Source organism: Anomaloglossus baeobatrachus, chromosome 2, assembly GCF_048569485.1.
Source record: "Anomaloglossus baeobatrachus isolate aAnoBae1 chromosome 2, aAnoBae1.hap1, whole genome shotgun sequence".
Taxonomy (NCBI): Eukaryota; Metazoa; Chordata; class Amphibia; order Anura; family Aromobatidae; genus Anomaloglossus; species Anomaloglossus baeobatrachus.
In genome coordinates this window covers 266842224-266869670 of record NC_134354.1, presented here as the reverse complement: position 1 = coordinate 266869670, position 27447 = coordinate 266842224, and the positions used below count along the sequence as shown (strand labels likewise).

Sequence of the window (27447 nt, the reverse complement as noted above, 5' to 3'; positions counted from 1 at the left end):
GAAAAAAATAGGGCCCTTATATACCCTTTTAGCCCTTATTTACAGCATTCTAGTATGCTGAATGTACAGTATGTCTCCAATCCAAAGCACATTTAATTATACTCACAGACGACACAATCCAGTCTGATTTGCTTCTAGTCTTGATTTGGCTCCTCCTTTCTTCCTACGATCGCCATTCTCCTCTTCATTTTGATAACACATCCTACATCATCCCCACGGTGTCCCCCATTGCGCTACTGTGCAAGCACACTTTTCTATGTCTAGCTGAGACAAGAGGAAAGTACTGTAATGCGCATGCGCCATCTTTACCGACAGGTTATCAGCGCTCTTTGGCCTTTCCCGGTGCATGCCCCCTACAATACTTTGTTCTGCTCTCAACAGGGAAAAGAGAAGAGGACCTGCACAGGAAAGCAATGGAGGACACTGTGTGGATGAAGAAGGATGCATCATCCACACAAAGCAAGGAAGGAGGACGATGATCGTAGGAAGAGAGGATGTGTCGGAGCAAGACCAGAGATGCTCAACGAACTGGACAGTGCTGCTGGTCTTCCTTGCATCTTGCATAAGGAATCGGGGGCATAGTGTACACATAGCTTACTAGAATGCTTTAGAGGAGGGGTTTAAAGGTGCTGGCCATATTTTATGTGGGGAAAACTGGGGATATGTTCCATTTTACTTCCCAACAATCAATTCGGTCTGGGACAGTTCATAGAGTCCCACGTCTTTCAGTATCATCTTTATGCTGATGATACACAGATCTACCTCTCTGGACCTGACATTACCTCCTTACTAACCAAAATCCCACAATGTCTGTCTGCTATTTCATTCTTCTCTGCATGATTCCTAAAGCGTAACATGCACAAAACTGAAATTATCTTTCCTACTCCTCTCTCAACCCCTCCAATAAGCCTATCCATCAAAGTTGATGGCTGCTCACTCTCCCCAGTCTTGCATGCTCGTTGCATCAGAGGAACGCTCAACTCTATTCTTCAAGCCACATATCCAAGCCCTCTTCATCTCCTGCCGACTACAACTCAAAAATATCTCCTGGATGCATTCTAGAACCAAGAATCAGCAAAAACACTAGTGCATGCCCTCATCATCTCCTGCCTCAATTACTGGAACCTCCTGCTTTATGGCCACCCTGCCAACAATCTTGCACCCCTCCAATCTATCCTAAACTCTAGAGCCCGATTAAGCCACCTCACCCCTCGCTATTCCCTGGCCTTGGCACTCTGCCAATCCTTTCACTGGCTTCACATTGCCCCAAGACTCCAGTTCCAAACACTAACCATTGGAGGAGATGGAAGGAAAGGGTTAATCCGCCCTGCCAGATGAAGATCACTGAAGATCAATGGGGATTAAGACATCTGATTTTATTGTTCTACGCATTTCAGAGCTCTATAACCCCTTCTTCTCCTAGGAACAAAATCAATAATGTACATTGTTGATTTTGTTCCTAAAGAATGGGTTATACACCTCTGAAACGCGTAGAACAATAAAATCAGATGTCTTATTCCCCATTGATCTCCAGTGATCTTCTGGCAGCGCGGATTAACCCTTTTCTTCCATCTCCTACAACGCTATCTTCCTGGGTTCTGCAGCTGCCTTCCTCAACACGTGGTTATAGTGGTTGTGTCTATAACACAACCGAACCAGGTTAGTGCACCTAATTAATTCTTTCTGGTACCACCGGATAAGATACCATATGCACCCCCTTCTGTGTCATTTCAGTTTCACAACATAAAACACTAACCATGACATACAAAACCATCCGCAACATGTTTCCTCCATACATCTGTGACCTAGACTCTTGGTACCTACCTTCACACAACCTTAGATTCTCACAAGAAATTCTCTACTCCCCTCTTATCTCCGCTTCCCACATAATGCATATAAGATTTCTCCCATGCCTGCCCCATACTCTGGAACGCTCTACCCCAGCATATCAGACTCTCACCTACCGTGTAAAGCTTCAAAAGGAACCTGAAGACCCACCTGTTCCCGACAAGCCTACAACCTACAATTACCCTCAGACCAGTACACCACAGTGCAACCAGCTCTGTCCTCACCTACTGTATCCACACCCATTCCCTGTAGACTGTGAGCCCTCGTGGGCAGGGTCCTCTCTCCTCCTATACCTGTCTGTTTTGTATTGTTCATGATTGTTGTACTTGTTTTTTATGTATACCCTTTTCACTTGTAAAGCTCCATGGAATAAATGGCACTATAATAATAATTAACAGTAATCCATTGTTATAGCCAATATTAGTCTAATGTTTATAAGGGAATGAAAAGATCAATAAAACGTATGCGGTTTGTATGGTGAAACATGATGAGAGATTTCCGGTAACTTCACTGTACTCCATTTTCCTGCTTTTCTGCTGCTCTGGGAATCTCTAGAAGTGGTGTTGTGTTTATCAGCAGGAGTGCAGCCCTGATAGCAGCAGCCTCTGCCTAAAAACAGTTCCTGTTATCTGTAAACTTGTGCGCCCCTCCCCTCCTGTATGATCCACAACCCACTGACACATGTTTTCCCTCTACAAGGGTGAGGAAACTGTGCACCAGGGGTCCTGTGCCTGAAGCCTTCTTACTGCCTCCACCAGGAGCAGCCCATTTGGGACCTGTGACCATGTCTTCATCTCAGGAGGGTATCACTACTCCTAGCTGTGAGTATGGGCTGCGCACACACTTGTACACACGTGTTAACCTCTTCACTGTCAGAGGCACAGTTACAGATGCCACTGACATTATCTTTACAGCCTGCATGGCCATAGGGTGCATGTATTAGAGCATGGTCATGGAGCTTGCAATCTAACGCTCAGCAACACTAAGGCTCATTCAGATGTCACTCATTCTCGTCCGAGTTTCATCAGAGTGTCATCAGAGCTTGGTCTGAGTTTTATCAGTTTTCTTGGACCCATAGACTTGTATTGGAGATTAAACAAAAAGCCAGCACCAAATGTGCACTACAGCACTAAACATTCCAAACTGTACTTATTTTAAAAATTTTGAGATTTTTGGCAAAAAATTGCAATTTCTTGAGCTGCTTCGCCACGTCACGGCAAATCTCATTTGAAGCAGTCCTACACTAAAATATTTTTATAAAATGTGCCATACGGCCTCACATATGAATAGTAGAACTGCTCTTAGCAGCACTCACCTGGTCTATTTCAATCCCGTACCCATTTGCTTGGACCTGTCCCGCCCACAGCCATGACTCAGTCATGGGTACGGGATTGAAATAGACCAGGTGAGTGCTGCTGAGAGCAGTTCTACTATTCATATGTGAGGCCGTATGGCACATTTTATAAAAATATTTTAGTGTAGGACTGCCTCTAATGAGATTTGCCGTGACGTGGCGAGGCAGCTCAAGAAATTGCAATTTTTTGCCAAAAATCTCAAAATTTTTATAATAAGTACAGTTTGGAATGTTTAGTGCTGAAGTGCACATTTGGTGCTGGCTTTTTGTTTTTTCTTCATTGTATTGGAGATTGTTTGTCCAACATTAGGATCAATATTTGACAAGCCACTGTGCACACCATTAGTCTGAGAAAAAAATCAGACGTGAACGACCCCATAGACTTAGGTATGAATGCTATTAGTGAAAAAACATAAAACTTGTACAGGAAAAACTAACAGCCCTAAGTTATGTGATCAGTTCCAGGATAACCCACAATATCATAATGTAAAAATAGCCCAGACTCTCATATATTAAGCAGTGTGCCTTCTTTTCTTAGAGGTCAGAGCAGCAGTTTCATAAAGCACCACCTACCAGTACCTACAACCCATAAACATCCAAGAAACATACACTTTTATCTTTGCTTTTGTAGTTGTATATAGTTGTGTATAGGAAGGAACACCCTTAGTGATCAGCGAGCACTACCATGCTCGGGTTCTCGTAATTAGTGATTAGCGAGCACTACCATGCTCGGGTTCTCGTAATTAGTGATCAGCGAGCACTACCAGGCTCGGGTGTTCGGTACTCATAATTAGTGATAAGCGAGCACTACCATGCTCGGGTGCTCGGTACTCGTAATTAGTGATAAGCAAGCACTACCATGCTCGGGTGTTCGGTACTCATAACTAGTGATGAGCGAGCACTACCATGCTCGGGTGTTCGGTACTCATAATTAGTGATAAGCGAGCACTACCATGCTCGGGTGTTCGGTACTCATAACTAGTGATGAGCGAGCACTACCATGCTCGGGTGTTCGGTACTCGTAACTAGTGATGAGCGAGCACTACCATGCTCGGGTGCTCGGTACTCGTAACTAGTAATGAGCAGCACTACCATGCTCGGGTGGTCAGTACTCGTAACAACTAGTGATGAGCGGGCACTACCATGGTAGTGCTCACTCATCACTAGTTACAAGTACCGAGCACCCAAGCATGATAGTGTTCGCTCATCACTAGTTACGAGTACTGAGTACTTGAGCATGGTAGTGTTCGCTGATCCCTAGTTACAAGTACCGAGCACCCGAGCATGGTAGTGCTCGTTCATCAATATTCATGACGAGTACCGAGCACCCCAGCATGGGAGTGCTCTCTCATTCCTAAACAGCATCAATAAATACTGTGCATGTCCCCAAAATGGCGTATTAGGTGACCTCGTCCTCTGCCCACCTCTTGTCCAATCCTTGATTAATCCACTGAAATAGTCATGCACGTGCAATGTTTAATTTGCATGCATTGTTACAATAACAGAATCTGCTGATTTTTATGCATTGGCAAACATAGGCCCACGGGGTCAGTTATGTGGGTCAGTCCTACGCACATTAGATACATGTATCTTGGCTGGCAGCTGTAAACCTCATATAAGCTTGCGATCTAATGCTGAAGTTCACAGTGGGGCCATTAGGAATGTCCCACATGAGGCTAGATTCACACTTGCGTTGAACGGTATCCGTTGCTTTGCGTTGTGTGACGGATGCAACAGATGCTGCAAAACAACGGAATCCGTTTTGATTTTTTTTTTTTTACAGTTTTACCGGCGGCAGACTATTGTGAACGATCAGCTGATCGCTCCCAGTGGCCGGCCGCCGGGTGATCAGCTGATCGCTCGCTGCAGCCGGCCGCCGGGTGATCAGCTGATCGATCCCTGCAGCCGGCCACCGGGTGATCAGCTGATCGCCCCCTGCAGCCGGCCGCCGGGTGATCAGCTGATCGCTTTCAGTAGCCGGCCGCCAGGTGATTAGCTGATCGCTCCCTGCAGCCGGCCCCCGGGTGATCAGCTGATTGCTCGGCCGCCGAGAATGTGTGCAGGGGGCGGAGCTGAGCGGGGACATGGCGCTGAGGAAAGGTGAGTGTGTGTGCATGTGTATACACATGCGGAGTGGAGTACGGGAGGGGGTGGAGCCATGGCGCTGAGGACAGGTGGGTGAGTGTGTGTGTGTGTATATATACACATGCGGAGTGGAGTGCGGGAGGGGGCGGAGCCGAGCGGGGAAGTGTCGGTCTCCCTGCACACGTGGCCAGGGTAAATATCGGGCAAAGCATTTTGCTTGGTTACCCGATATTTACATTGGTTACGGATGCAGGGAGCCAGAGAGAGCATGCGCAGTGAAATCCTAAGGCTAGTTTCACACTTGCGTTGGACGGGATCCGTAGCATTGCGTTGTGTGACGCATGCAACGGATGCGTTGCATATAGTGGCACAACGCATGCTACAGATCGTACAAAATAATGCAATCCGTTGTAGTTTTTTTTCCTTGACTTTACACATCTGAGCATGCGCAGTTGTGTAAAGACAGCTGCGTTAACGGAATCCGTCAAATGACGCAATCTAACGGTATCCGCCACCATAGGCGTCCATTATAAAAACAACGGACGCCAAACGGATTCCTGCAGGTTGCGTTTTTTTGACACTCCGCCAAGCGCAGAAAAACGCTACATGCAGCGTTCCATCCGCCCAACGCAGTGTCAAAATAACGACGCTGCGTCGTCCAGCGGATGCAACGCAGACACTTTCATTACAGTACGTCGTCCATACAAGTCTATGGAGAATAGCGCAGTCCGGTAACGGACTGCGCTATTCTCCATAGTGATGGAATGCGCTGAACGCAAGTAAGAAACTAGCCTAAGGATTCCGCTGCTCAAAAAAACGTTACATGCTGCGTTCCTCCCGCTGGGCGGAAGCAACGGAGCGTCGCCCAGCGGAAGCAACACAGGTCCTTTTGGCATAATCCGTCAACCATTCAAGTCTATGGGAAACAGCGGAATCCGTTAACGGATTCCGCTGTTTTCCAAAAGGGCGGATTGTGACGGAAGGAAAACAACGCAAGTATGAAAGTACCCTAAGATATGCACGGGCTGTACAATTTTGTAGGGGCTGGGATTCCCATTTCAAGTCGCAGATGGGGACATCATTGCATACAATAAAGCAGTTTTTGCGCATTACTTTCTGTAGAGGCAGATGCAGATCGTTGTCAGAATGGCACAGAAGGGACTTCATTTTGTAAGTCCTAAAAATATTTCAACTGAATGTGTGACATAGAGGGGAGAGGAGGAGGGGCTGCTGGGTCTTAGTGCAGCAGGATTTATCTGTGTGTAGAATTACCAGGCTGTATGTGAAACTCTAGACACATGCCGGGCTGTCACACTCCTCCTGAATTCTTACATTTGCCCTATGGCAGCATGTGCCAGGATTGTATCTAAAGATTTCAATGCTGAAATTCCACAAAGACTGCAGCTGTCAATCCTGAGGTTGTAAATATCTGGATTATTCTAAGGAGCATGTGTGTCGCCCAGGGAAAGGGGTACTCGGTACCGGGCAGTGTATCACTGGGGAATGTCACTTTGGTGCTGGCCGTTGCCCGGTCTCGTGCCCTGGGTGCTTTTTAATGGGGAGTATTTAAAGGGGAGAATAAAGCATACCTCCCAACCGTCCCGGATACAGCGGGACTGTACCGGATTTCAGCGGGTGTCCCAGTGTCCCGATCGTGAGGCTTTTGTCCCGTGGCTCCGCCCACCCGCTCTCTTCCCGTCTGACTTTCTCCCCCTCCTAATGCACATGAGCAGAGCCGAGCGCTGCTTCACTGCTCTGGCTCTGTGCTGCCGCTGTTATGGGTGGGCGGCAGCAGCATTTTCCTGGCTGCCGGCGCTTTAAATCGGCACCTGCAGCTCAGCGTGCACTCACTGCTCACTCCTGGGCTGTTTGTGTACGGAAGTGCATCTGTGGGCGGAGCTACCGAGCAACATGCTGAGCTCTGTCCACAGATAAAGAGACTGCAGGAAGAGGAGCTGAACACCAAGGAACGATGTATGTGACCCCTCCCCCACCTACCCAAAGCTGTATGCCCCAACCCCCTCCTCACCAGAGCTATATGCCTCCAGTCAACCCCCTCACCACATCTGTATGGCCCCCTCACCAAATTTGTATGCCTCCCCCACCAGATCTATTTACCCCCCAGCACCGCCCAGCTCTGTATGCCTCCAGCCACCCCCCCTCACCAGATCTGTATGCCCCCCAACCCCCACAACAGATCTGTATGCCCCCCAGCACCCCCCAGCTCTGTATGCCTCCAGCCCCCTCCCACCAGATGTATCCCAGGCCCCCCTCAACAGATCTGTATGCCCCAGCCCTCTCCTCACCAGATCTATATGCCCCCCAGCTCTGTATGCCTCCAGCCCCCTCCCACCAGATGTATCCCAGCCCCCCCTCACCAGATCTGTATGCCCCAGCCCTCTCCTCACCAGATCTATAAGCCTCCAGCCACCCCCCCTCACCAGATCTGTGTGCCCCCAGCCACCCATCAGAGCTGTATGTGCCCCCAGAGCTGTATAAGCCCCAACACCAGAGCTATATGCCCCTTAGTAATATCTATGCTACCAGTTATTTATATGCCCTACAGTAAAGTGTATTTCCCCCAGTAATGTGTATACCCCTTAGTAACATGTATGCCCCTCAGTGAAAAACACAGACGTTCTTCACTGACGTGTTAAACACGCATATGTCCCTTCATACTCCGTGATTCACGGCACACAGTGGTTGTCTATGTGCAATCCATGATACGTGATCCGTACTCCGTGATTGCACATGGACATATACTCACCTGTCCCCGCTCCTGCTCTCCATGGTGCTGAAGAGTCCCGTGATTCAGCATCCAGCCACCGCTCTCTCATCTCTGCAGCTACTTCCAGGTCGGCTCTGGCTGCATAAATGAATATGCATGCCATAATGAGCCGGCCAGGAAGAAGCAGAGAGCAACTGCCGAACTCAGCATCGCTGGAGAAGGTGAGTTGAAAAAGCTTTTTATTATCAATGTCCGTGTTTTTCTGGTACGTGTTTCATGGATCACACCATAGTGTGGTCTGTGGGACATCAGTGATGCCAGAAAAAAATGGACATGTTTCTGTGCGGCAATCACGGTTACGCATGTACGCCGCACTGAGACATGGTCATTGAAAAATCACTGATGTGTTTGCAGACCCATTGATTATAATGCGTCTGCGTAGGTCAGTGATTCTGGTACGTATAAAAACTAGCACATACATACCAGAATCACTGACATCTGAAACAGGCCTAATATGTATGCCTCTCAAGTACTGTCTATGCCTCAAGACCCTCCTGTGCTGTATATACTGTAGCCCCCAGCCCCTCCTGTGCTGTATATACTGTAGCCCCCAGCCCCTCCTGTGCTGTATATACTATATATATATATATATATATATGAGTATATAAAACCCCCATCCTCCCTTGTGATACCTACACAGCGGTGTCAGTGTGCACTGTGCGTGGCTAGGTCTGTTAAAGTGTTGCCAAGTGATCACATGCCGAGGAGGAGCTGGATAGAGACAAGCGGGGTAGGTGAGTGCGGCTGCTGCCGGCTTCCCCATGTTATTACCTCCAATGTGTGTATATGTATGATGTATATAACTATTTATGTCAGTGCAGATGACTGTATAGATTTGTCTGTTTATATGTATTTTAGTGAATTTGTCTTCAAATATGTACCGTATATGTGCGTATGCTGTGCCCACGATCAGGACTCACTGTGTCCTGGAGGCAGCGCGTCCTGACCTGCGGGGCTGCACGTCTCCTCCGCAGGAGAACGCAGGAGATCGCAGCTGCCTGTGCCCATGATCAGGACTCACTGTGTCCTGGAGGCAGCGGGTCCTGACCTGCGGGGCTGCACGTCTCCTCCGCAGGAGACCACAGCTGCCTGTGCCCACGATCAGGACTCGCTGTGTCCTGGAGGCAGCGGGTCCTGACCTGCGGGGCTGCACGTCTCCCCCGCAGGAGACCACAGCTGCCTGTGCCCACGATCAGGACTTGCTGTGTCCTGGAGGCAGCGGGTCCTGACCTGCGGGGCTGCACGTCTCCTCTGCAGGAGAACGCAGCTGCCTGTGCCCACGATCAGGGTTCAGTGTGCTGCGGTCTCCTGCTGTGTTCTCCCTACGGAGGACGCATGCAACTGCAGCAAACAATTGATATGCTGCAGTCTGGAAAGATGCTCTGCAGGTCAGTGTTTGCTGCAGAAAAAACAAGCACAATGGGCCGGAGATTTTTTAGAAATCCCTCCACTGTTCTTGTACTGTACAATGCAGCGTTTTAGACACAGCAAAAACATGCTACATCCAAAATGCTGCAAATACTGATCGTGGGCATGCAGCCTTAAACAATGTGATTAGCAGTGCTGAAAAGGATTGGATGTGGGCGTTACAGATTTTAAAATGGGTGTGGTTAGGGGCGTGGCTTAAAAGTGCCACGGCGCGCGTACCGCGCCGCATACTTTTTCTCTCTTTCTCATCTTTAAATGTTGGGAGGTATGAATAAAGTCCTTTGTGTGACGCCACCTGCGGATTGTGGAACCGCCGCTGCTGAAGTGGTTACTCCCAGGGCTGGTGGTAATGGCAGCTGTGGTGGTAGGCCCTCCGCAGGTAGGGCTGAGCCTGGGAGATGTATAATGGAGTAATAAGGGAGACCACACTGTGGATTGTAAACAACAGTCTACTCACTCGGACCCTTGGACGACTGGTTCAGGTCCCTGTACTTCCTGTGCCAGTTGATGACTCAGTTGCTCTGTCCTCGGCACTCTAAGTGTGGTTGGGTCCCCGTATCGTGGAGTGTTTGGGGCCCGACTGTCCCTTTTCGGTGGCAGTCTCCTCTGTACGGCGGGCAGTGTGGACCCTGTAGGGAGCTATGTGTCTGAACAATGATACTTGCTTTACTGCTGATGCTGCCCCCGGATTTGTGGGTCAGTGAAGTTCAAGCAGGTCCCCTCACTGTGCAGGTATTTGCCAGGCCGTCTGAAACTGTTGCCTGACCTAGGGCCCTGTGTCCCGTGCGTGCTCTGGTCCCAGCGGTACGCGGGTGTACCTGCCCTGGCGACCACTTTCCTGTGCCCCCGGGTCACCGTTACACGACCCAGCTCTCAGGCACATCCGTGCACTTCACTGTGCACCACTCGACTCTCTAGACTCACTCTTACTGACTGCTGCCACCTCCCACCAGGCTGTTTAGTACCCTGGTCAGGCTCAACCTTCTTGGTGGCTCTCCCCTTGTCTGACTAGGCAGTGCCCCCTGGTGTGGAGTGGTAACTAGGATTTTGGTGTGCATGGGTGTTTCTGGCACTGGTGTTCCTGGTCCCAGGGGGTAGGTCCTGCATCCCTGTGAGTGCCCTGAGTGGTTCAGGGGCACTACACATGCATGACAGAATATGTTTTATCTTTTCCTGGGAAAGTTGAGTTATCATCAGTATTATTAGTTCATTTTTAAACCACCAACAATACTATAAAAATTCCATAGCAATCTTCCATTGCTGGTGTTCCAAATCTGCTCGGATCCTGTGCAGTCAGGATGCGCGCTGCAGCCAATGACTGTCTAATAGAGAATGGGAGCAATGCTGGAAATGAGGGAAAAAAGATGGGAAAAGTGATTATTATTTATTTGATTTTACTACATTTTGAATGGTTTTATACAAATCAGGACTTACTATAATAAATTTTTTGAGCTACTGAGAAACGCATACCTCAGCATTGTCGCAAATGCAGTATAACCTAACTATTGTGTTTTCATGGAGCCTTGTTTAAACTGTAAGTTGGTTGAACACAGACCTTTGGAAAAAAAAAACTGTGATGTCATTTCCTTCTCCACATTCTGTTTGGATAAATGGGAGGGCTTGGAATGGAAGGAGCACCATTTGAATTTTGGAAAAGTTGAAATAAACTTCGCGCACCATGTCACATTAGCAGGGCCCCTTGGGTACCTATATGTCAGAAAAACCCCACAAGTGACCCCATTTTGGAATCTGCACCCCTCAAGGATTTTATTCAGGAGTATATTAAGCATTTTGAATCCACAGCTACTTTACCCAAAATGTTGCTGTAGCAACAATATTCTCACTTTTAGGCCCATTTCACACGTCAGTGAAATCACGGCACACGTGGGTTGTCTAAGTGCAATCCGGGCTCCGTTCTCCGTGGCCCGTGATTGCACTCAGTAATCATCTCACCTGCGCCCGCTCCCGCTCTCCATGGTGCTGATCGCTCCCGCGGTGCAGCATCCGGCCGGCGCTGACCCCCGCAGCAGCTGCTGTGTCGCACATCATGAATATGCGCGACAATAATGAGCCGGCTCAGAAGCAGCAAGCTGCACGGGCTGCAGAGGACATCGCTGGACGCTGGGTGAGTTAAAATGATTTTTATTTTAAAAGCACGTTTTTTTCTGGCACGTGTTTCACGGACCACACCACTGCGTGTTCCGTGGAACATCAGTGATGCCAGAAAAAAATGGACATGTCTCCGTGCGGCAATCACGCACACGCCGGTACGCCACACAGAGACACGTGCAGTGAAAAATCACTGACGTGTGAGCAGACCCATTCATTATAATGGGTCTTCGTATGTCAGTGATTCTGGTAGGTTTAAAAAAAAGCACAAACGTCCCAGAATCACTGACATGTGAAAGAGGCCTAAGGCTATGTGGCCATGATCCAGCGACACAGCGTCTAGTACACAGTGCCAGCCTTCCTGCAGCTGCCCATGCCCACGATTTGGGTTCAGGCTGCTGTGGACTTTAGCTCTATTCCTACCTGCAGAGAACACTCTCGTCTCCGCAGCATATATTGACATGCTGAGGCTCGGGAAGCCACGCCACCGATCAGTTTATGCTGCGGAGAAAAGAAGCACAGTGGGCATGGGATCTCCAAAAATCCTTCCACTGTGCTTCTACTGCACAACGCAGCGTTATGGACGCAGGGAAAACACTCAGTGCCCATAATGCTGCAAACCCTGATTGTGGACACACAGCCTAAAAAGCGTCAATGGATGAATGGATGTCAAATATATATAACGTCCCACCCCCGCCTGCATATTCTAAGCTGGCACCTTTAGTACCTTTCATGTGGCACTAAAGGGTGCCTAGCTTAGTATTTATCCAAAAAAAAAAAAAACAATGAAAAAAAGGGCGTGGGGTCCCCCCTATTTTTGATAGCCAGTCAGGATAAAGCAGACAGCTGTAGCCTGGAAACCACAGCTGGCAGCTTCATCTTGGCTGGTGATCAATTTGGAGGGCTCCCCAGGCTTTATTTTTTTATTTATAAATAAAGAATTAAAAAAAAAATAACGTGGGGTCCCCCCAAATTAGATCACCAGCCAAGGTGAAGCTGACAGCTGGGGTCTGGTATTCTCAGGGTGGGAAGAGCCATGGTTATTGGACTCTTCCCAGCCTAAAAATAGCAGGCCGCAGCCGCCCCAGAAGTGGCGCATCCATTAGATGCGCCAATCCTGGCGCTTCGCCCCAACTCATCCCGCGCCCTGGTGCGTTGGCAAACGGGGTAATAAATGGGGTTGATACCAGATGTGTAATGTCACCTGGCATCAAGCCCAGCAATTAGTGATGTCACGGCGTCTATCAGATACCAGACATAACTAATTGACAGTAAACAAAAGAAAAAAAAATGACAAAACATTTTTTATTAGAAAAAACACTCCCCAAATCATTCCCTTGTTCTCCAATTTAATCAAAAAATTTGAAAAAAAATGGGTCCGCAGAAATCCATTTGGACGTCCCACGTCGCCTCTGGACCTCCATTTGAGGAGAGTGGGTGCCAAAAATCTGCATCCACTCTCCCCAAGACACAGCTGCAGAGTGCCGAGCAGCCAGCACAGCTCTCTGAACACAGGAAGCTGTCAGCTGCTCTGCTCATGTGACCGGCCAGCGTGCACTGTGAAGGAGAAGGGGGCCGCGGGGGATCAGCGCTGCGACCGGACAGGTAAGGGGGAATACCAAGGGAATAGGGGGTGACCAGGCAGGGCCTGGGGGGCATTTTTCTGTCGCATGTCTCAAGGCACATGCGACAGAAATCATAGGAGCAGGGCGGCCGGTGCGCTACTGTGCGCGCGGCCATGTTGGATTTTCGGGAGGGGGGTCGGGGGTCGGGGCGGGCACTTTGGCGACATCGGGGGCTTTCCAGGACTTTGCCAGGAAGTGAGGTCAACAGGAAACCTCTTGACCTCACTTCCAGGTAAATGCCTGCGTTCTGTATGCCGACAAAGCCCGCGGACCGCAACAAAAAAGCAGCTCACTGCGGTGTAGCTGCGTTCTGACCCCACATCATTGATTTCAATGGGGGAGAGAACGCAGCCACAATGCACAAAAGAAGTGACATGCTGGTTTTCTTTCCGCACCGATTTTTGGCATCCAAAACGCTGCGTTTAGAAACGCAGCGTGTGCACTGATTTTTCGGCTTTCTCATACACTTTGCTGGGAAAGCTGAATGCATGCAATTTGCCAATGAAACGCTGCGGTTCTAAACGCAACGTTTCCGCGGTAAAAAACGCAACGTGTGCACACAGCCTAAGCAGGTTTTTGCTATCTAATCTGAAGTCACCATGCCACTTCAGCATGATGACATAGAAATTTCAGTGGTGTTCTCTTATCAAACTGTTTGAAGTTGTTTACCTGCAATGTTTGTTTTAGCTTCAGGAGATTATCATTGCTGGACTGGGTTGGCTAAAGGTCAGCTAGTCCAGCACGCCCCCTGCTGTGATTTTATCACCTAATCCAGTAATTTATGTGATACATCAGGGTCTCTTTTTCTACATTTTCCTGCTCTCAGATGAGGTAGCAATTGCTTCTGACAGATTCCCTTTTCAAGTATGGTTTGAGAATAAACTGCCCTGTATATGTAGATGAGGAATTACACTTTTCAGCTACTTCATGTTGTACACCCTGAATTTTTCATTATTTTCCCCCTCTGCGGGCTCAATGTCTTAAGCCTGTTTCACACGTCCATGAAAACCACTGATGTTTTGCACATACCGTGTTGAAGGTGCATATGGCCCTACGTATGCCGTGATTTTGGCACACGTGTGTTCTCCGTGTGCTAGCTGTGATAACACATGGAGAGCAGGCACTTTTTACTCACCTGTCCCTGGTGCTGCTTTCTCCGGCACTGCTGCTTCTGGGTGCGCAGTGAATAATTCATGAGCATAATGAGGAGGCCCGGAAGCAAGTGACAGCAGCACAGAAGACAGGTGAGTATAGAAAATCATTTTATTTCAAAGACGTGTTTTCAATGCTACCTGTCACATGTGTGCGCCACACGGACACATGTCTGTAGAAAACACAGATCTGTGCACAGACCCATTGATTTTAATGGGTCTGCATATGTCTGTATCTCTGAAAACCAATACCATACGTACCGACATCACTGATGTGTAAAGGGGCCCTTAATTTACTCTCTCTAAGCTGTGGCGAGAAAATTAGGTGCTAGAAGTCACTTCTACACAGCTCAGAACACAGAGAAAGGTTCCTGCTCTTCACTCCTTAGTTAATGGAGGCAATCAGCAGCATCATTAAGATCATAAGGCTGTGTGCCCAAGCACTGTTTTGATGCATTTTTTCATGCGTTTTTTCTTGCAGATTTTAATTAATACTACAAGGAAAAATGCATCCCAGAAAAGTCTATGAGATTCCTGATCTTCTTTGCACATGTTGCAGATTTTTTCCTTGCAGATTTTGGTGCTGATCTGCTGCATGTATATTCTTTCTGCGTTTTTTCCTGCGGATATAATTCACTGCAGGATTCAAGCTCGATCACTACAATGGATTGTATCTGTCAGTGCTTCGCCTCACACACCATGCATCCGGCATGGTGTGTGAGGCTCTCCTTAGCTCAGTAACCCGGGGCATCATGGTGATGACCCAGTGTTGCCATGGCAGTGATTGCATTACAAGGACCCAATCGCCAGGGAGAGGTAAGCGATCCTTCTCTCTGCCTCCTGTATGCTGCGATGCTGTAACATCAGCTGGAGACCCGGTGGCGATCGCGGAGTTACCGCGCCTGAACTCGCATGATCGCCGTTACCTAAAAACATGAAAATATGATAAAAAGTGTTTTCTTCTGCTGTGTTTTTCTTGCCAAAACATGCACACAGATCTGCTACGTGGGCACATACCCTTATACAGCAGTTTTGAGCAGTGTAGATGTGAATCCAGCTATTGGTTCTTCTTACAGTAGAAAGCTCAGCATGATTTTTCTGTCTCCGTTTGTCTGCTTTACCATTCTCTTTCCCTCTACATACGTTAGTATCAGATTAAATCTCTTATTATAAACTGTGCTGATGGAGTTGAAGTAAAGAAAGGAATAGAATTTTTCTGATAAGATATATTACAACTTTTTTTGTATTGACATTTAATATTGATTTATGCAAAGTTTGTTCCCTTTTATTAGCTAATTTTCAGAGACTTGTTGCAATGCATACTCCCTTAAAGGGGTGGTCCACTACTCAGCATTAGTGGCCACATTGCTGTAAAACTCATAGGGAAGGCTTTTGTCAAATACCTTGGGTAGTAAATTCTGCCTCAGAGCGGATGAGTGGACTGCAACAGGCAAAATGTCCTACACAAGGTATATGACAGAAGCCTTCCCTATGAGTTTTACAGCGATGTGGCCACTAATGCTGAGTAGTGGACCACCTCTTTAACCCCTTAGTTCAAATGGACGTTATTATGGAATCCGCAAGTGTGTGGAGGAGGTTGAGGAACTGAGCCAGTGTGGCGCCCTAGGACCTGGTCGCCACAACGGCATTGCCCTCCTGAGGGTTAATGCTGAGCCTGGAGGTAATGGGGAAATCTACTGGCCAGTAAGTTAACATCCACCGCAGTTTCTCCCTCAGGCCAGTAGGGGGAGCTCTGAACCTGAAGTTTCAGGGAGCTTCCTTAAGCCTGACCTGGGGGAGGAGTTAGTTAGTCTGTAGGGAGCAGCAGAAGTGAACAGACACAGAGTGAGCTGTCCTGTGAATCTGGGGCCTAGAGCTGGAGCAGTTTGGCCCAGAGAAGCAGGAGTAGCTGAGAGGCAGCAGAGAGACTCGGACATCGGAGTCTGTGGTTGCCAGGGTATAAAATCCGTCCCTGGTAGCCGAATCCGAAGGGCAGGGGAGCTGCAAGCCCCTGGCCCAGACACATCCAAGGTACAGCTGCAGCATCAGGGCCCGGTGTGGACCCCAGCGGAGAAGCACCAGGGAGTGGGCCTGCGCAGCCACCTACAGAGGGAAGGGACGTGCTATTGGTCCCAGCAGCGAAGAGGGCCATTGCTGGATTCAGAGAAGCAGGGTCCTATCATCACCAAGAAAGGTACAGGAGTAGGCCTCATACTCATCTGGCCAGAAAGATCACCCCAAGTACTTCCAGGCCGACCGGATCCCCATCACCACCTGTAACGGTCTCCCAGGACTGGACTGTTCCCAGAGTAAAAGAGGAAAAGGTAAAGAGACTGTTGTTTGTGCCTGGTTCTTTCCTCGCCTGTCGGCCCTGCACCGTGTTAGTCACACAGCACCATAGACTTTCACAAGCACCAACTGTGCCCCGGGCATTGCTCCACCTGTGGGGAGCAGTACCATCATAGCTGCCATAATATCATCCCGGAGGCCTCACACGGCAGCGGCGGCTTATTAGCCGCATACCACAGGTGGCGTCACGAACACAACCATTAACAAGCAAGCCACATATTCTACTGACACCCACCAGGGCCACGGAGCCGGGCCCAGCCACCACTGACTACCACCGGACTAGTCCAGCCCGGCACCGGGTGTCCCATAGCCCTGGGGTGGGCGAGTCAACTTTTGGCGTCACGAACAGGATTTCGTGCCCGGTCACACCGGGTACTGTGCGCCTGAAGAACTGTGTAAAAGACTGTGTACTGGTTGTAAATTGCCGCCGCCATTAGCCGCGCCGAGCGCAGGAAGAAGGGGGGCGTGCCTGACAAAGAGCGCGAAGGGAGCGCGCCATCAGAGCAGAGCGCTGTTAACCCCGCGCGACCCGGAAGAAAATTTGAAAAGTGAACGGAGCCTGGTAAGGTTCACTAAGGGGGAGGAAGATGTCCGACTCCGAGGGAGAGCAGGTGGCTGCCATCGCCCAGGGCGCCGCAGCACCGGCCGAAGTAGTCCCAGTCGCCGTCGCCCCAGCCCCCACTGTAGCGCCGGTAATGCCGATCACCATGCCGTACATACCAGGAGCAGAATGGCTGCCGCAGTACTCCGGGGAGTCCCATACCTTGAGTGACTTCAGAGAAAGCCTGCACAGCTTGTTCCGGGTGTATCCTCTGACTGAGAGCCAGAAGGTGGGCATAGTAATGGGACAGCTAGCCGGCGCAGACCAGCGTGAAGCGAAGTCCTGGCCTGATACAGATAAAGGGACAGCAGCCCAGATACTGGCCAAGCTAAAGAGTACGTTTGACACCCGCACCGCAGCAGAGATAAAGATGAGATTCTTTGGGTGCAAGCAGCGGGCCACAGACAGCATAAGGGACTATGCCTTAAACTTGCAGGAGGCCCTGAAAGCAGTTAAACAGGTGGATCCAGAGAGTGTACGTGAAGAAGACAAACTCCTAACTGAGCAGTTCATAGAGGGGCTCCTGTCAGATGCCCACAGGACCCAGCTGCGTATCATGGTCCTGCAGAACCCTGCTCTGGACTTTGCCAAGTTTAAGGACCAGGCCATCAGGGTACTGAGAGAATCTACACCGAATGACCCAGTACCCCTCCGGCCTCTTGCTATCACGTACCCCGGGGTGGTGCCTGCAACACGAACCACTGCAGGGGCTGAGGCGCAGTCCCTGGATAAGGATCCCACTGCAGAGCTCAGACAGCAGTTCCAGGAGCTGACCAAGACTGTGGCTGCCCTTGCCAAGACCGTGCAGTCTCTACAAGTGACCCCCTCGCCTGCAAGAATCGAGTTGGCCTCCAGCCCAGATGACGTCCCATGGATGCGACAGAGGAGGATTCCGCCGACCCGAGGCAGAGACACAGACCGGTATGATTCAACTGGACAACCGATCTGCCGCCACTGCAACCAGGCGGGCCACATTGCACGACGCTGTCCTTTAAACGGGCCGAGCCTGGGGCCAGGAGCCAACCCCCAGGTGTAAGGAAGCCCGGCTCAAACCCCAGCCGCAGCAAGTATGTGGGAGGACGCCCGGTCCTTCCCATTGTGCTGGATGGGATCCCTTTGAATGCCCTCCTGGATACGGGGTCCCAGGTAACAACCATCCCCCACAAACTGTACAAAAGATATTGGGCTGATTCAGACATTGACCATGGCCCAGATGATGATTTAACGATTGTGGCCAGTAATGGTCAGCCCTTACCTCAAATTGGGTACAAAGAAGTAACCATTAAAGTGGGGCGGGTGGAATTGCCATGTCAGGGGATGATAATTGTAGATATAGATCGCAAAGAATCTGACCCACTGCTAACCCTTGGTACAAATGTGATAGAAAATTGTATTGCCGAAGTGATAATTTTGTTGCAACAGGCGTCTCAAACTGCCAGCTCCGGGCAGCAGCGTGTCCTACAGAGGGAGATCAGAGCCCTGATGAGGAGGCAGCAGGTAGAGCTGGCCGGAGGAGAAATTGGCAGTGTGAGGGTAAGTGACCCCCTCCCCATTGTAATACCCCCAAGAAGTGAAATGTTGATATGGTGTCGGGCAGCAATAGGCCTCAAGGGTCAGGATTACCATGCCTTGGTAGAACCAGTGTATTCAGACAGTAGGCCTGGAGTCCTGATAGCCAGAGGGGTAGCGGACGTCCGCAAGGGGAGAGTGCCCGTCCGTGTCCTGAATTGTGGGGAGGAGGAGGCCAAATTGCCCCGGTACGCCACTGTAGCAAAACTGTACACTGTCAGTAACAATACCATTAAAGCAGTGGAACCCTTGATCCCGTCCGACCAGGCGGAAGACAATGGCTCCAAGGGGCAGCCGGAAGACTGGTGCCAAAAATTACATGTAGGCACCGACTCCACCCCCTCGCACCAAAAGCATGGGGTTTACCGGGTGGTACAGGAGTACGAGCGGGTCTTCAGCAAACACCCCCTAGATTTTGGGCAGGTGAAAGGGGTTAAACATCAAATCCCCACGGGTGATCATCATCCCATTAAAGAGAGATACCGCCCTGTACCCCCCGCACAGTATCAGTGTGCCAAGGAAATGTTACGGGAAATGAAGGAGGCTGGGGTTATCAGAGATAGTTGTAGCCCCTGGGCAGCTCCACTAGTGCTCGTAAAGAAAAAAGATGGTACAATGAGAATGTGTGTAGATTACAGGCAAATTAACCGCATTACACATAAAGATGCTTATCCACTGCCCAGAATAGAGGAGTCACTCACAGCCTTAAAGTCAGCTAACTATTTCTCCACCTTGGATCTCACCAGTGGGTATTGGCAGGTTCCCGTGGCAGAGGCGGACAAGGAGAAGACTGCATTCGAGGCTGAAGTGTTCCAAGAGTTCTGTAACATGTACGGTTGTAAGAAAATTCGAACCACACCGTACCACCCCCAGACCAATGGACTGTGCGAGAAAATGAACCATGTGGTTATTGATATGCTGAAGACCCTACCGCTGGAAGAGAGGAACCAATGGCCAGAAAAGTTGCCAGATCTGGTAGACTTGTACAACCACATCCCAGTGAATTCGACCAACTGCAGCCCCGCTTACCTGATGCGAGCCAGACCAGGCAAGTTGCCTGTAGACTTTGAGATGGGGACTGTGTCGCCTGAGGCGGTTCAAGAAATAGAGGATTGGGACACAGAACGGCAGCAGCGGTACCGTAAGGTCCAGGAGTGCGTAGAGAGGAGCCTGTCTCAAGCAAGAACGAGACAAGAACAGCATTACAATCAAACAGCCCCAGCAACTCCCTTAGCACCTGGAGAACAAGTCCTCAAGAAGAAGCGGAAGGCGCATAAATTGGATGATCAGTGGGAAAGCGAGCCCTACACCATTATCCCCTCCAACTTTGACAATAGTAAGGTATGCCTCATAAGCAAAGATGAAGGCAAGACCTATCAAGCAATTTCCCGAGACCGCCTGAAAGCGTGCCCTGAACGGTGCAGAATCCAAAGAGAAATGGAAGGAGTACAAGGAAGTCCCCAAAGTCAAGAGAAAGAAGGGGAGATGATTCAAACCATCCTTGGAAAGTTCTCCAAAACTTGGACCCGAATAAACAATGCCATAGTGGTACCAGTTTTGACGTTTCCGCAGTTGGTCGAGCCAGAAACGGAAAAGGTTCCGGATCCACCTAAAGAATCGTCCGCTCCAGCACGAGATGACACGCCAGCAGTGGAACAGGAGGATCAACCCCCTGTCAGTGGTGAACCTGTCATACCCTTGGCGACTCTTAGATCACAAAGGCAACCATCACGCTTACCTATGGGGGTTAGGCCCACCTGTAGTGCTGAGATAGAAGACGTACCACGTAGTCAGGGGCAAACACCAGAGCTACGTAGGTCCCAGCGCAGCACTCGGGGACAACCCCCTTTAAGGTATAGGGAGTCTACTGTATAAAGTAAAGAGTACTTATTAGAGTGTAAATAGTTATGCAAAATGTCTGTCATGTTGTGCACAAAATGTTTTCTTTTTTTTTGATTGCGAAAATGGACAATTGGGCCACTGGACTATGGGTGGCCAACACCTAAATTGTTCATAGTTAGCACCAGTGTGCTCAAACACCCCTGAAGAAAAACCCGTCCGGCGTGCATAGAGTGGGGTCATCAATGCTCTGACGCACGCCCAGAGCCTACGTTGGGGGTTTGATCGCGGCGGGTCCCCCATGGAGCAGTGTAATGGACACCCGGCAGGGAGCCACACTGGACTCTTATAGAAATGTTTAAGATTGTAACGTTAAAGAGAATGTGCCTCCCATATTGGGATGAAATGTATGACATGTTATGTTTTGTTTCTACAGTCCGGGAGTACTGAATTTAACTAAGGGGGAGTGTGGCGCCCTAGGACCTGGTCGCCACAACGGCATTGCCCTCCTGAGGGTTAATGCTGAGCCTGGAGGTAATGGGGAAATCTACTGGCCAGTAAGTTAACATCCACCGCAGTTTCTCCCTCAGGCCAGTAGGGGGAGCTCTGAACCTGAAGTTTCAGGGAGCTTCCTTAAGCCTGACCTGGGGGAGGAGTTAGTTAGTCTGTAGGGAGCAGCAGAAGTGAACAGACACAGAGTGAGCTGTCCTGTGAATCTGGGGCCTAGAGCTGGAGCAGTTTGGCCCAGAGAAGCAGGAGTAGCTGAGAGGCAGCAGAGAGACTCGGACATCGGAGTCTGTGGTTGCCAGGGTATAAAATCCGTCCCTGGTAGCCGAATCCGAAGGGCAGGGGAGCTGCAAGCCCCTGGCCCAGACACATCCAAGGTACAGCTGCAGCATCAGGGCCCGGTGTGGACCCCAGCGGAGAAGCACCAGGGAGTGGGCCTGCGCAGCCACCTACAGAGGGAAGGGACGTGCTATTGGTCCCAGCAGCGAAGAGGGCCATTGCTGGATTCAGAGAAGCAGGGTCCTATCATCACCAAGAAAGGTACAGGAGTAGGCCTCATACTCATCTGGCCAGAAAGATCACCCCAAGTACTTCCAGGCCGACCGGATCCCCATCACCACCTGTAACGGTCTCCCAGGACTGGACTGTTCCCAGAGTAAAAGAGGAAAAGGTAAAGAGACTGTTGTTTGTGCCTGGTTCTTTCCTCGCCTGTCGGCCCTGCACCGTGTTAGTCACACAGCACCATAGACTTTCACAAGCACCAACTGTGCCCCGGGCATTGCTCCACCTGTGGGGAGCAGTACCATCATAGCTGCCATAATATCATCCCGGAGGCCTCACACGGCAGCGGCGGCTTATTAGCCGCATACCACAGGTGGCGTCACGAACACAACCATTAACAAGCAAGCCACATATTCTACTGACACCCACCAGGGCCACGGAGCCGGGCCCAGCCACCACTGACTACCACCGGACTAGTCCAGCCCGGCACCGGGTGTCCCATAGCCCTGGGGTGGGCGAGTCACCTGCTCTACACATGGCAGATAACGGCTGTGTTTGTCGGCATTAGACTCTAAAGCAATGACTGCAGGCTACTTTGCTTGCTGCTGTTTAATCATGTAGCTGGTTCTCATTCAGTGACATGTAATTGAAACGGTCATGACTAACTCCCACTGCCCTGGATACAAACGAGTAATGATATGTGCCCATGGGAGCTCGCACCAGCGGATATATCCGCAGGAACGTCCGCAGGTTTCCCGCAGCAGCTCCCCGGAATCCGCAGCTATTTTTAGCTGCGGTAGTACAGCGAAATAGCTGCGGAAAACCTGCGGACATTCATGTTCCATAGTGGAGGGCCGGGGTTTCCGCAGGTAATTCCGCAGAAAGAATTGACATACAATTATGTGCGGCTGCGGGACATCCGCAGCATGGACACAGCACTCCCCATGTCCCATAGGATAACTTGGGGAGTGTCTGTACATGCTGAAACCTGCGGATTTATCTGGAAAATCCAGAAAATCCGCGGATTTTCCGCAGATAAATCCGCAGGTTTAATCTCCCGTGGGCACATTGCCTATGGCTAGTTTCACACATCCGGCTTTTTGCCGCTTTGCTGGATTCGGCATACAGTACAGTGTATACAGTACAGTGGCAGCGCCGCAACTTCCGGGTCACATGCTCCAGTCATATGACATCATGTCACCGGCGCTTGTCGCGCTGCCACTGTATTGTATACACTGTACTGGCATGCGCCGAATCCAGCAAACCGGCGAAAAGCTGGATGTGTGAAACTAGCCTTAGCCTGTCGTTTAGAGGCCTGCTGAAAACCCCCTTGGCTGCCATATTGGTACTTCTGTGAAGCTCAGTAGCATGCTGTGCTTCATAAGAAACAGTGATTTACACAAAGAACGTACAAAGAACAAGCGTTCAATGAACACAGGTTCTAGTCCACAAAGGGGGCTATAAAATAAAAATAAAAAAATAGTTTTACAAACAGCAAAACTTGAATGACATGTTTCCCTATTAAAAATAACGTAATAAAAAAAATTAAAACAAACATGTTTACTATTGCTGCATCCATAAAAGTCCAAATTATCAAAATGTAAAATTAATTAATGCTTATGTTAGAAGCTCTAAAAAGAAATAAAACTTAAAATGTCAAATTTGTGGGGAGCTTGGTCACCACTCCCCCTTAGTAAATGAGCTTAGAGAAATTCTCTTAAAATATAACTTTTACTCTTTGTATTAAAATTCCACAGGGATGTAACCCAAAAAGAAAAAACACAGTATACACCCAAAAGTGATAAATCAAAAAGGTTAAAAAAAACCATTGGTGGGCACAATGCCCATAAAAAGTATATGTATTATATTATCAATACAGTATGATACATACAGTATACTAAGTACAGGTGATCCTGCCGACCAATAGGTTTTAAACCTATTTTATCTACCACTTTTGGGTGTACCGTATATTGCATTTTTTATTTTTGGGTTACAGCTCTGTGGAATTTCAATACAAATATTAAAAGTTGTATTTAAGAGATTTTCTCTAAGCTCGTATACCAATTATTCTGAGAAATTGTATCCTGACATATACCATTCTGTATTCCCTGATACATTGGTTTAAAAAAAAAGAATAAAAAGCAATGAAAAAACATCATATACTGTATACAGTACCTCAAATTGGTATTAGTAAAACTGAGCTCTGTACACATAAAACGTAAGTCCTAATATAGTCCTATCAACAAAATAATGAAATGTTATGGGTCTCCAAAAAATAATTCATTACGCTATGTGAACAGAAAAAATACAATGTAGCACCATACAGTGCACATGTGTCACTTTCCACGCCAGGAATGTGCCTCGTCCTCCATATTGTCGTCTTTCTCTACTGTTGCCCACTTGGTTCTCTGCTATATATTGAACAGTCGTCATGTTTTTCTTGGGCTTTTAAGCAGGAGAGAAATGCGTTGGTATCAGCCATAGTGTGCAGTGATTGATGCTACGCTCCCTTTAACGCCGTATGTTCAGCTTTCGTCATCCTCCCATGTACACCGTCCTGGGGCTCTGGGTACACAGATCCGCACATTGTATTATTACACTCAATTAGTTCCCATCTGTCCGGTAATAGCGGCACCGTCAATCTTCCCCTAATACTAACAGCATATTCCTGCATCTTGCCTGGTGAGCTGATCTGCGACATAACAATATAAAAGCACTTCCCATGAATACCTAATCTTGAATCGTCTTCCGGTTCCTATTTATCACTGGGAAAGCTGGGTGACAACCAATGTAGAGATTGCTGCTGCTCCCATGGGAATTGTCACTTCACTGATACAAGAGCCAGGGGTGCTTTTCTGCATTTATAGGTAGATTTGGTTTCTGGATTCCTAGATAGCGGTCATGTATGATGTATCCCAGCTTTCCTATGTTGTAAGTCTTCCCATTCATGAACGGGGTATTCTCAAGTTTGGAAATGATTCCATATCCGTGGAAGAGGAGATAACTTCCCGATCACTGGGATCCGACTGCTGGGACCCCTAAAATCCTGATATCGTAACATGGTTCTGAAGAGCCCAGTGTGAATGGAGCAGTGATCAATCATGTGCACTGCTGCTCCATTCATTTTTATGGGATAGCACAGCACTAGTGATGAGCGAGCAGTACCATGCTCAGGTGCTTAGTGTCACAGGTGTGGCACGTATGACAGACAGTCATGTGGTCTCTGGCTATCGACAGTCACAGCGTTTGGCTGCGCAGAGTGATCCCTGACTTTCCATTATTCCTGCTGTCAGTATTGGTATAGGTAGCTTTCCTGCTGGATTCATACCTCTCTCCCTCTTGGACCCAGTAGGAGCTCGACTTCCACCCAGCTGTTGATTATCAGTACTCTCTTGGTGGTTAAATACCCCTTCCTATATTGGTGATATTTTCAGTTCCTTCAAGCCTTGGTTGCAAGCAGGTGGCTGGTACTTCTCTATGGTGTTGTTACTGAAAGCTCTACTGAACTGCTACCTGAGTCATCTAATGATACAGTGGGTAGGGAAAGTATTCAGACGCCTTTACATTTTTCACTCTTTGTTTCATTGCAGCCATTTGGTAAATTCAAAAAAGTTCATTTTTTTTCTCATTAATGTACACTCTGCACCCCATCTTGTCAGAAAAAAGACAGAAATGTAGATATTTTTGCAATTTTTTTAAACAAGAAAAATTGAAATATTGCATGGTCATAAGTATTTAGACCCTTTACTCAGACACTCATATTTAAGTCACATGCTGTCCATTTCCTTGTGATCCTCCTTGAGATGGTTCTACTCCTTCCATTGGAGTCCAGCTGTGTTTAATTAAACTGATAGGACTTGATTTGGAAAGGCACACATCTGTCTATATAAGACCTGACAGCTCACAGTGCATGTCAGGCAAAATGAGAATCATGAGGTCAAAGGAACTGCCCAAGGAGCTCAGAGACAGAATTGTGGCAAGACACAGATCTGGCCAAGGTTACAAAAGGATTTTTGCAGCACTCAAGGTTCCTAAAAGCACAGTAGCCTCAATAATACTTAAATGGAAGACGTTTGGGACCACCAGAACTCTTCCTAGACCTGGCCGTCCAGCCAAACTGAGCAATCATGGGAGAAGAGCCTTGATGAGAAAAGAACCACAAGATGCGGTTGAGCTCCAGAGATGCAGCAGGGAGATGGGAGAAAGTTGCACAAAGTCAAATATCACTGCAGCCCTCCACCAGTCGGGCTTTATGGTAGAGTGGCCCAACGGAAGCCTCTCCTCAGTGCAAGACATATGAAAGCCTGCATAGAGTTTGCAAAAAAAGACATAAAGGACTCCCAAACTATGAGAAATAAGATTCTTTGGTCTGATGAAATGAAAATAGAACTTTTTGGGGATAATTCTCAGTGGTATTGACGCACCCACGGGGTCAGGGGTTACTCGTTAACGGGCCGCGGTTCTTCTGGGTCGCCGCGGTGGCCTTTCCTGGTTCCGTGACCCCGGCGGTGTCAATAATGATGGGGATGGGGATGTTGGGAGTTGTTGTTCGTGACGCCACCTGTGGTGTGTGGCCAATATTAGCGGGACTTCTTCTCTGTGGGGGGTGATAACGCAGATGGTACAGCTCTACACAGGCAGAGTTCAGGCCCCAGGGCAGATGATGGTGGTAGTAGTCGCCTATGGTGGAGGAGCGCGGGGTTGCGAGCACCATCAGTGATGGGACGACACAGAGGGTGCAGTTTTAGTTCTTTTACTCACTGAAAACACACTGCCGTTAGAGTGCCGGGCTACGCTGTGATGAGCTTCAGCCGATCCTGGATACTTCGGAGGTTGAGGCTGGTGTTTCCTTCTGTGCATCACCTTTCAACAGTTTCCCTCCACCTCAGCTCCTAGGCCGTGGAACGGGTCATGGGTGCCTTTCGCACTCCCCGTGAATCCTGGGATCCCCTTCTTTCCTAAGAACCCGGGTCGAGCTTCCAGCTCCAGACCAAGGGCCCCGAACTATCCGTGTCTCTGCTTGCTTGTCTGTTCCTGCGTCTCTCCTGACGCCTGCTGTGTATCCGTAGCTAACTTCTAACTAAATTGTGTCTGAGATGGCTCCTAACTTCCCCTGTTGGTGCCCCACCTCCCGGGTTCCTGAACTAGTGGGCAAGAGGTCCCAAACCTCATGATGGCCACCTCAGCACCTATCCCAGCCCAGTCCCAGTAGAAGAGCTCCCGTGTTTATGTGTTCGATGAGTGTATTGGTGGTGGTTACTGGTGATGACCTGTTACGTATCCGAGATGAATACTGCACCTCGGGTGAGGTGCAGTACCCTGTGGCGCCTGAAGCCACAGGGATGCCACAGTATGTGTGGAGAAAACCAGGCACAGATAATCACCTGCCCAATACAATCTCAACAGTGAAACATGGTGGTGGCAGTATCATGCTATGGGGGTGTGTTTCAGCTGCAGGGACAAGATGACTGGTTGCAATTGAAGGATAGAAGAATGCAGCCAAGTACAGAGATATCCTGGAAGAAAACCTCTTCCTGAGTGCTCTTGACCTCAGACTTGATAAAAGGTTCACCTTCCAACAAGACAATGACCCTAAGCACACAGCTAAAATAACAAAGGAGTGGCTTCAGAACAACTCTGTGACCATTCTTGACTAGCCCAGCCAGAGCCCTGAACTAAACTCAATTGAGCAT

General features: G+C 48.9%; 1 protein-coding gene across 1 annotated transcript in view; it reads left to right on the top strand.

Moving 5' to 3' along the window:
• Positions 1-2501: 2501 nt before the first annotated feature.
• LOC142289824 (glycophorin-C-like) overlaps positions 2502-27447 on the top strand; it is a 75839-nt gene continuing 50893 nt past the window's right edge. The window contains exon 1 of the mRNA XM_075333754.1: positions 2502-2669. Coding sequence (XP_075189869.1) covers positions 2633-2669 — 37 coding nt within the window. The 5' untranslated portion in view covers positions 2502-2632. The remainder of the gene's footprint in view (positions 2670-27447) is intronic.